This window comes from Solea senegalensis, linkage group LG20, assembly GCF_019176455.1.
Source record: "Solea senegalensis isolate Sse05_10M linkage group LG20, IFAPA_SoseM_1, whole genome shotgun sequence".
NCBI lineage: Eukaryota > Metazoa > Chordata > Actinopteri > Pleuronectiformes > Soleidae > Solea > Solea senegalensis.
This window is the reverse complement of record NC_058039.1, coordinates 2,615,268-2,626,343: the sequence shown is the minus strand read 5'-3', so window position 1 is coordinate 2,626,343 and position 11,076 is coordinate 2,615,268. Positions and strand designations below refer to the sequence as shown.

The following is an 11,076-nucleotide window of genomic DNA, read 5'->3' as shown; positions in this document are numbered from 1 at the left end:
TACAATCTATCAGTCATTTCATCACTGATGAGTTGAGTGATGACAGAGATATTTTATCCCAAATGCTGACAAGTGTATTTTTGTATTTGTTTAGTTTAGTTTAGTTTAGTTTCATGTGTTGAACGGAAGAAGTCTGAAGTCTGCGTCATAGAGCTCTGGACGGACGTCACGTGACTCAGTGTGTTTACACAAACATGTTGGAAAAGGTTCTGCAGGAAATTCGAGACACCGCTGTCTGACCCTTGTACGATGTCCCCGAGTGTTGTTCAGAGTGTAGAAACAGCCGGAGCGGACATTATTCCAGACCTGCAGTATTACCACATCTTCAACCTGAGGACCCACTGCCCTGCGTTTCCTCGCTCTAACACACCTGATTCAAATAAGAGGGTCATTATCAGGCTTCTGCAGAGCCTGAATCACGTCTGCGTCGGGCGTGTTGGAGCAGGGCAACATCTAACTAACAGGACCAGGGTTGAGAAACACTGGACTAAAAAAAGCATGTTAAATGAACAAGATATTAATGTTGTGATGGATTCTGGGCCTAGTAGTGGAATCAGTTGCCCGTGGTGAGCACAGTTTATGGCAGTGATCCAACTCTGCCTTGTCTCAGAGTCTTTGGTGGTCTGGAAAAATGCTCTTCCATTTGCTTGGCACAAGCGTTACTCACCATCTTCCATTTTTATGATAACCGCCAGCAAAGCCCGCTGTATATGCTGCCGGTTATATACTGTATGTCTATGGATTTGAACAGCGTGCCAAAATGGTGTTCTGAGTAAGTGTTGCATGACGAGATTGTGGGATGTCAGCTACTACAGCGCTATAGAGAGTTTACCCAGCATGATTAAGAACTGCCTTTGTTACTCATCCAGGTAAAATAGTGTCGTATATGATGAATCACGTATTTAAAAACTGAGTGCAACTATCTTCTTTGCCAGTAGGCGGAGCTATGACTATGCAGGTTATCGTTGTAGAGTGATTGGCCCAAAAAAGAAGATGGAAAAGAATAGAGACAGGGCGACAGTAGCGCAGCGGTAGAGCGAGTCGTCTTTCAACTGGAAGGTTGTCGGTTCAATTCCATGTGTGGGTGTGTAGTGTAAAGCAGCTTTGAGTGGTCATCAGGACTAGAAAAGTGCTGTAGAAATACAGATTTGCGAGGGTTGTGAATCACCAGAGACCACAATATGATGAATTATCACTATTTTGCAAAATCCTATATTGCGATAAACTCACAAAACAGCTCAGGTGACAGTGAGCACTTGGCACCATCTAGTGGACTGAAAGGTCAATTGATTTTTTATGCTAATTCACAAAATGTTTATTTGTAACAATAATTAAAAGTTGTTTTTTTTAAAGAGACGATTCTTGGTGTCTCAAAAGTGATATTATATTGGCGTGCAAATTATTGCGATATTTCACTGTATTGATTTTTACCCCCTCGTAATCCGTAGTGTTAACATCACTCATTCAGTAATAACTGCTTTCCAAGCTGAAATGTGACAGTAATCAGTCAGTGTGTGTTTTTGAAAGTGTCTATGACAGTGATGTTCAGAACGTGTGTTTCAATGATGCAAACCCTTGAAACGGCGTTCTCCAGGTTTCGGTTTTATCTTGTCCCATCACGCACCAACAACACCCAGCAGTTAAAGCTCAATAATATTTGCTCCGTGTAAAACACTATGGACGTGTTTCCTCTTTTTAAGTGGCATCAAATCAATACTTCCCCTCAGAGAGGAAATGATTTCTGTTTCCACAAATGATCACAAGTCAGTTTTCAGGGAACAATGGCGTGTCATTGTAGATGTGAATATTTGGTTAAAAGACAGACTGGACCACTTGGGATTTGTGGACACAAACTGTATTTGTAGGATTAAATCTGCTGTAAACCATTAATTATAACTGCTCTGACCTTGAATAAACCACATGTTGAATCACTGAAATATTCAAATTTATTAACAAATATGTCGCCATATCATGTGTCCACAGGTACTTTAATAGAAAATGCACCTTTTATTTTATTGCTGTTCTTCTGGCACTTTCCCCATATTACAAACACAGTGGTTTGATTGATTTTGATTGACAGGAGTTATACTATATTCCCCTATAATGATTACTTTAATTCTATGTTAATTTGTCATTATTTTCTCAATGAACTGATTAGCTCTTTGGTCCATAAACTGTCAGAAAAGGGTGAACAATGTTGATCACTGTACCCACAAACATCAGCATGCTCAAATGTCTGGATCTGACCATAAACAGACAAAAAATGAAGAATCAACCAACAACATTCACATTTAAAAGGGAAGTTGAGTTTTTTTTTGCAGTGTGGTTGTTTGAGGTATTGACAGAATTGTCAGCACTGACTTCACTGCCTGGTACTCGCACTCTTGCTCTCACAAACATAGTCTGGGAAACCAGGAAAAACTGATTCTTAACCTCTGATATCTGAAGAATACATTTGCTGCTTTTTATTGCAGCCTTTTCTGGCTGAAAATTCAGCGCGCAAACGCTAACTCCCCTGCACTAAAATCCACAGGGAAATTCAAGCAATTTTGGCACACAGGAGTTGTTGATCCACTACAATACACTGCTTCTTTAAATGTGTTATTCTGTGACTTCTTGGGCTGCAACGGTGAATCCATGTATCGATGATTATTTGTTAGCTCCATAAAATGTCAGAAAATGGTGAAAATGAAAAAAAAGCTTTAGGTTATTGACACGGAGGATCAAAGAAAAATGGTTAAAATAAAACAATATATTTTATTTATATATACATATATACATATATGTATATATATATGTATATATATATATATATATATACATATATGTGTATATATGTGTATATATATATATATATATATATATGTTTATACTGTATATATATACATATATATATATGTATATATATATGTATATATGTATATATATATATATATATATATATATATATATATATATATATATATATATATATATTAAAATACAACATTATGAATTGATTTGCTAAAGATTATTAATCACTTAAGAGCTGCAGCTCTTGTTTGGGTACCACATGTTGTAATTGCTGAATAAAAGCAGGATATTTTAAACGTCCAAACTGACAGGACACGAGGACAGTGTGTAAAAAGCTGCAGAGCTCGCGCCAATTAAAGTGTAGTGGAAACACCTGGCGCGGAGACTCGGTCGCAGCTCCTCGATAGGTCCGCTCGTGCGCTCCACATCCCACTCCATTGCGCTCTCCGCGTGTCAGTCTCCTCGACAAAACCCTCCCCCGAGATATGAAATAGAGCGTGTGGCTGCGTGGCTCCTGCACTAGTTGCCCAGACGGCGTCCGCTCCGTTCGAACCTCCGAGTGTCTGCGTCTCTGCTGCGGCTGCGTTGCGCACAGGCTGGAGAGCGATGACAAGAGCCCCGCGGAACTGGCCACACAAACATGGATCTCCCTAAAACGCTGATGTCGGTGCTTTGGATATTATTGCTGAACCGAGTAGAAGACTGTAACGCAGAAGAAGGTACGTGGAATTCAAACAAACAAACACACAAAACACACAAACATGTGCTTTTATGGCTCGTTTAGTCTCCAGAAACGGCTCGAGTCTAGTCCGCGGCAGCCTTGATCCACAGACTGTGTCCGCGGAGGAGAGAGTTTGGGTATTTGCACTTGTCCTGTGATGGAGAACGGAACCGTTTTGATTCACTTGGAAACAGAGATGTCGTGTTTTTCTAAGAAAATCCTGAGAGAGAAGATGCGATAGTGGAGAGCCGCGTTTCCAAAAATGACAGATTTACGCGTTTGGGAACGCTTCTTCTACTCGGAGCGTTTATTCCAGATGAACGCGAACACAATAGGAAACATAATAACGCATTATATTATAGTCAATAATCACAGTTGATTATAAAATTAAGTAGAAGTCAGTCTACTTTATTTCATTTAAAATGTATTTGATCCAAAAAAACGCGTAAAATGAATAATTATTCACAGTTGTACTCAAGTTATGTCAGATTTCATATATAATATCCCAGTGTGTGATACATCCTCACTTTTATTCACTCTCCTCTTAGAGAAAGACATTGAGAGTCTGTTGACACCAAACTTTATATTAAATGTGAGCTTTCTTTTGTCTTTCCACACTGTGGAGCTGTCAGTGATGCTGTGACACACATGCATAATCCACTGCATGCAACTCTTACTCTCTGCTTTCTTTTTCTTCAGTAAACTGTGGAGCTTTTGTGTCTCCTTCTCTTTTCTGTCAGCGTTAAGAGCAGGAGTCTGACGAATGCATGATTCACTGAGTGTTTTATTAAGATTTAATGCTGATGTGGGATTGGGATTTGGATTGCTGGCTTGTTTAATTGCCCCCAGTGCATCTGCACTCAAGTGTGCGGCAGAGTGAAGGAGCTTTTACAAACAGCAGCAGCAGAGGTCTGGTTGATTGTCACAGATAAACGCCTCTCTGACTAATTATTGCAAACCTATGAAAACTTCTGAGCGTTAACTAACATTCATAGTGCTGACTGTGTGTGTGTGTGTGTCCAGTATTACTCATGTTATGGGGACCCAACTATGTTTTCATAAGGATTTGTCTTCCTTATGGGGACAACAAACTTGTCTCCATGATGGAAATGATTATACTTTTAGGGGAAAACATGTTGTATTGTTAGGTTAAGGTTGGGGTTATGGGTTCAAGTGAGGCCAGTAGTAGTTATGGTTAAGATTAGAAATGAATCAATGTAATGTCCTCTGAAGTCATACAAACCAGACTCTGTGTGTGTTCTTGTACGGGTTTCATCGTGAGAGCCACAAAACTTAGGTTAAAGAAAACTTTAAAGGGATTTCTGTGGGTTAAGACTTGGTGAGGGGTGAGGTATTTAGTTGTGATGTGTAAGGTTAGGGTAAGGGTACAGGTAAGGCATTGTGTGTGTGTGTGTGTGTGTGTGGTAAACCCGGTGAAAGTGATCCTAACTAGTTCTGAGAAGCAGAGAAGAACATAATGGCTTCAGATCCACAGGCTTTCTTCTAAAGAGAAGCTTTATTATCAAGGCACAGCTGAGTGTTTTTTGGAATCACAATCATCATCAGTCACACACACACACACATACACATCCCTGACACACGCATCCAAAAGCTCTTTGGAGCACACGCGAACTCTAATGCACACATTTGGCCTGACATGAACATGTTGCACGCGAGCTCGCTCATGGAAATAATGTGACACACACGCATGGTGTAGTGATCTGCCGTCTTCTTGGGCACGCACATGCACACACACACACACACATGCACACACACACACACACACACACACACACACACATGCACACACTTCCTCCGCTCTTGCCAGACTCGTTGCCAGATCGATTAGGTTCCCTGGAATGCTGGGTAGCTGGATTTGGATGCTAGCTTTTGTTTAATTGATGCTGAGATTAATTGCTGTGAAAGCAATGTGCTCCCGAAGGCTGCTATTGGCAGCGATTCATCTTCGCGGTTCGTGAGGATTTGGGAGATCGGGGGAAAAAACACTGTTGAGATTTCCTTTTTAAGTTCTCTGTCATTATGTCCATATTTAATGAGGGAATTGATGTACCTGTCCACTCTGTGTGTTCTGTTATAGTGAGCAACACAGAAGTGTTTATTTAGGCTCTAGTATTTCCTCTAGTGACGGTTTGGTTTTATACTACGTGATCATTTGCTCACCAGTCTTGAACTTCAGCTGTTCTTGTGCCGTTCGAATCATTTATTAGATCTTCTTCAGTTTTCCATGTCGCGGTTTGTCTTTAATGTGCTCCTACATTTTTGTATTGTTACTTCTTCCCATCGTTAGTGCTCCGTGTTGTTCCTCCTGTCTTCCTATTTCCTTTCCTTTGTTCTTCTCACTATCCTCTCATATGTCATCCTCTTCTTCCCCACACACACACACACACACATGCACACTTTTCTTCCTCTCCTGCGCTCCTCCTGCATCCTGAGCTGACTTAGCAAACACTAATATGACCGGGGGCACCGTGCAGGCAGAGCCGGGTGTCCACCACATCCCGCACCAGCACCTCACGCACAGTCAATCCAGCCACTCCCCCACCCCTCCCCTTCAGGCCCCCCCATTTCTCATTCCCCACGCCTCACTGCTAACACACCTTGGCATCTCATCGGGATCTCATTTACTTCTCCACCTCCGCACCCCTCCCTCCCTCCCTCCCTCCCTCTGCATCTATCCCGTTCTGCAGTAGAGCTGAGAGGGAGAGAGACGAGACGGGTACAGAACAATAGAGGCAGAGTGTGTGAGGGGAGCGCAGTGATTGAGAGTCAGAGACTGCAGCGTAACCTGTGAGATCATCCTGTCGCTGCAGCCGTAGCTTTTTGCTTGACGCCTCCTCGCGTCAGAGTGATGGAGGAGACTCGTGCTGCACTGTAATTCCTGGCAGGTGTGCAGACTGCTGTTTACCTGCAGTCTTATTACAACAATCCTCACTTGTCATGTACACTTTGTGACGTCCGTCCTGAACGCGTCCTCAGACGTGATCACCGTGACCGCGCTCAGAGGTGGTGTGAGGAGACGTGCGGCCACGTCTCGCTGCTCGATGCAGAGCTGTCCAGCTTGAGAAGCTTCAAACGTGGCAGGTGACTCACTGAGGACACCAGTTTGTGCAGTGCCAGATATTCTGTTCATTTTGAGGTTGTCAAACTAACAAACCAAAAGAAACTCCTCAAACTCCTCAAACTCCTCTCCAGAGCATGGATACCTGACCTGAGTCCCAGGTCCTGACCGGTCCTGATTGTCTGTCTCGGGTCAAGATCCATTACAAATGCCTGATAATTTCAGGTTCTTTTAGAGAAATTTGGGGCTTTTAAATAAGGTATAAACATTTAATAAAGACATGTATAACATGTAATGAGTAGAAACTGATAAGTGATTGACCTCATGTTTCTTTTTAGATGCAGACTTTTCTATTTACAACTCAAAATAAACCGCGGTGGCTGGATTGTGTAAATAGTTATCAGCAGTCACAGTTAGACACGAGTTAATTAAGAAGAAGTGATTCTCGTTAATGGCGAAGCTGAATTTTTATGATGGTCATAAGTGCTGGTGATATGGCGTCAGATGTGTGCATCTGTTCACGGGCGAGTAGACGCTTCGATAAAGGCTATTATTTTTCAGGCTCTGTCGAGTTTGGACCAAACAAATGCTGCCAGAGCTGTAATCTAGTCGTCTCAACCAGCTGTATGTTCTTAGTACTTTAGACTAATCAGCACTGCCGCGTTGATCGTCACAAGATTACTTATTCCACTTCTTAAATTAATCTTAATCTTATTTCATGTCTCTCTCCCATCTGTACGGTCAGATTTATTAAAAACATAATTATGTCCCCGCAAAAAGAGTGTGTATTTGAACACAGGGAAACCAGTGGAATGATCATATTTAGTGTTGTGATCCAGATGTTAATAGTGACGGGTGAATGGGCCCATTGTCTCATAACTGACTGAAGTCCTGTACTTGCACTTTGTGGTTGAAAATGGGCCTTCTTTTGTCAGCGTAATCCCTCAGATTATAACCCTGAAGAATGACATTATATGATGAAGGGTTGTTGTTCTGACTCTAAGTCAAACATGTTGCACCATGAGAAGTAAAGACAGATGTTTTCAGCTTGACTTTCAGTCTCGTATGACGTGGCGTCTCTAAGTCTAAAACAGTTTTTTAATCGCGTTCATATCTTTTCTCTTTCATCCACGTGTGTTTTTCCACTGACTTTATATACAAGTGCTCCTCTTCAGTCCAGTGTGTGTCATACATGGCCTACATGGTTCATTCCAAGGAGTGAGGCCAAGCAGAGTCTTAATCGTATCACACTTTACATAAACAGTCTCTTTCTCACTAAATGACACCTCTTCAGGAAAAGGGAGGTAAGATTATTGATGCACTGTTGCCATATATCACTATAAAAATGAAAAATGGAAAAAACTAGAACTCTCTACAGGGATTTCCCAGCCAATTTGACTTACTGACGTCCCTAGGTCCTGACTCATGTGGTGACATTTATCACAGAATGAGGGTGGAAGGTGTCGGCAGCAGCGTCGTGGTGGACACATTGTGAAAAGTCGTCCAAATCCTAAAAAAAGCTAGTTTTGGTAGATTTTATATCGCATTAAGATTAAATCTTAATTCAACAGCGATGAAGTACAAAAGGAAACAGATTACTAAATTACTAAGTTTAGTCGACCAGCGCAGTCTCTCAATCTGACATGATAGAAACACGTGTCTTTGTCTTACAGTGATTATACTGTAAGTTAGAGAGAGTCGTTTATTTTGGATGAGTTTGGTCATTGCAGGCAACTTTAACCTTTCAGCACTAACTGACTCTGTTCCCTAGGTAAATAGTCAAGTACAGGAGACCACACTTGAGTAAAAAAAACCCTCTCATTGCCATTAATAATGTTGCTAAGTTTGTCAAGGGTAACGCCCTAAATATCTCCCTGTACCTCCAGTATTTAAAGGCCTACTTGAACATGTATGGAAGACTTGAATATTCTTTTCTGTTGCCTGAAAATCTCTTTTATATACTTTTAGAGTGTTTGGTATTGACTTGTCTTAAAGTATAGTGCTTATTGATATCATTATTGTCGACCGTGTGCCGTTATATTGCGAGTTATAGCCTAGAATTCTCACCCCCAGTTCAATTTCAGGTAGTTCAGGAAACAAGGTCTCTGATATTTGTAGCTTCTTATAATTCACTGTTTTCTGGTTGTTCTGCTTCACATGTAAAGATTTTAATAATGTCATTTGACAACATTGTCTGACATTAAGGGCCAAACACTGAACAGATTAGTCAATTATGAAAAGAATCTATAGCTGCTGCAGCCTCACCGGGACCTCCCTGTTTGTTTATTGTTGCCTTTTTGAACACAAATCAATGAAAGTGTTTATTTATTAATAAACTCCACATTAAATTGTAACCAAATCTTATAATAAGTGCTAGAAGCAGTACTTAAAAGTGATCAGACTTATACTGGCTTGACCAGCAGTTGCCAGACTCCACCCTCGCAGGCTTCATTTGGGACTAATTGTGTGTAATTTATTCCGGCTTATTTCTGCTGCCGCTGCCGGCCCTGATTGCACCGGTCCGTCTTCCAACGGCGAGAAAATCCGCAGACTTGTGCGCGTCGGATCAGATGACCGTGACCTCCGTGAATATGAAAGGTTGGCCGTGTTTTGTGAAGATGACAGCCGCCGCGCCGCGCTCTGCGCCCCTTTGTCCAAGCCCCGGGGACATTGTCATTTTCAGGAGCGCCGAGATTAAGCTGGAGATGAGAGCAGAGGCATCAGTGTGGTGAAATTAATATAGGGAGGGAGAGACGACAAAAAAAAAGATGCATTACAAGCAGGAGAGAGGACAGGGAGGTGTCAGGTTCAGGGGTGAGGGTGGAGGTACGCGGCTTGAGGAGGGAGAGTGGATGAGGGAGTGACGGAAAGAAAATTGGAAGAGAGAGAAGACAGGTGGGAGGGAACAAGCGAGGAGGGAATTGTAAACTGCCACCACGGCTTTGTTCCATGGCTCCTGTGTGCTGCGTATAATGAAAGAGACCAAGAATTCCTATAACAAGTCGGTGCATCAGCTCAGCCAGATCCTTATTTACCTCCCACAACCCACTGGAGCACATTGACTCAGACTGATGGACGGATGAATTGTAAGTGCAAGAGAGAATTTGTCTTTATTGAATCCCGATGGGGTCACCTGATTTCCTTTGTTCAGGGTAAGGACACGACTACAGCGGTGGGTCTATTCTGCTGGATCGGCAAGAATAGTGTGTGTGTGTGTGTGTGTGTGTGTGTGTGTGTGTGTGTGTGTGTGTGTGTGTGTGTGTGTGTGTGTGTGTGTGTGTGTGTGTGTGTGTGTGTGTGTGTGTGTGTGTGTGTGTGTGTGTGTGTGTGTGTGTGTGTGTGTGTGTGTGTGTGTGTGTGTGTGTGTGTGTGTGTGTGTGTGTATATACATGCAAGAGGGCCAAGGAGTGTGATCATGCAGGAAGGAAGATGGGGTTTTACGAGGCCTTTCAGCAATATTGACCGACGTTTTTGGGTCTTTTTGATTCCAGAAATTAGATTTTTAATGTCATTATTAATAAGTTTATTAGTAAATATTAGCGCTGCAGCTAACGATTATTTTATTATAGCTAACGTAGTCGATTAATCAGACGATTATTTTCTCGATTAATCGTTTGGTCCATAAAATGTCAGAAAAATGTTGATCGGTGTTTGTTAAAATAATGATAGTCTAAAATGTCTTGTTTTGTCCACAAACCAAAATGATGATTCACTTTTAATGATTTCTTTGTTATCCAGAGCAAAGAAATGAAGAAAATATTCACATTTAAGAAACTTAAACAATTGGAAATCTTGTTATAATCATGAAAAAAAGCTTTAAACCTATTAACTGATTATTGCAATGGTAAAATCGATTAATTGTTTCAGCTCTAATACTGGCCAAGCAGTGGAGTTGTAATTGTAAAAAGGTTTCGGGTTCACGTCCATTTTTTTCCCCCCAAAAACATCCACGACAAGCACAGACTTCACATTTTCAGCTCTGTTCCCAAAACACTGGTTTTCCTTGGGTTCATAGACGTCACGTGACTTGTTTTCACGGACACCCGAGCTTATTAAAATGAATGTGAGTTTAATAATCACATAGTCTGTGATTGTCAGTGCTGACAGTGAGATAAAGTGTTGGTTGCGGCACTAAAATAGAACCACATCTGTTCATTGTCAGCGTGTTGAGCGTCTAATTATGACCAAACATTTCCGTCGCATAAACTTATTAGAGCAACATCGTACACATCGTGTGTGCATGTGTACAATTCATTAATGAAAACCTCTGTCTCCGGTTCATGTGCCGATTGTTTGTCCGTTACGTCTTCATCGCGCAGCGAGAAGACGAGGACAGGTGAGGGTTATCAGTGTGGCTACTGTGGTAGAAAAAGTGAGCAAACATAGTCTTGTTCTTTTATGTAAATAGTTGAGGTCAGAGGTCAAAAAGGCCCCGCCGAAGCATAAACGAGAGCTACTCACACAAATGTGTGTGTGCTTTTTA

General features: G+C 41.6%; 1 protein-coding gene across 2 annotated transcripts in view; it reads left to right on the top strand.

The window, feature by feature from the left end:
- Positions 1–3,325: 3,325 nt before the first annotated feature.
- Positions 3,326–11,076, top strand: part of LOC122786474 (ephrin type-A receptor 7-like) — a 158,470-nt gene continuing 150,719 nt past the window's right edge. For both annotated transcript variants that reach the window (XM_044052812.1, XM_044052813.1), the window contains exon 1: positions 3,326–3,512. In XM_044052812.1, the coding sequence (XP_043908747.1) occupies positions 3,434–3,512 (79 nt within the window). In that variant the 5' untranslated portion in view covers positions 3,326–3,433. The remainder of the gene's footprint in view (positions 3,513–11,076) is intronic.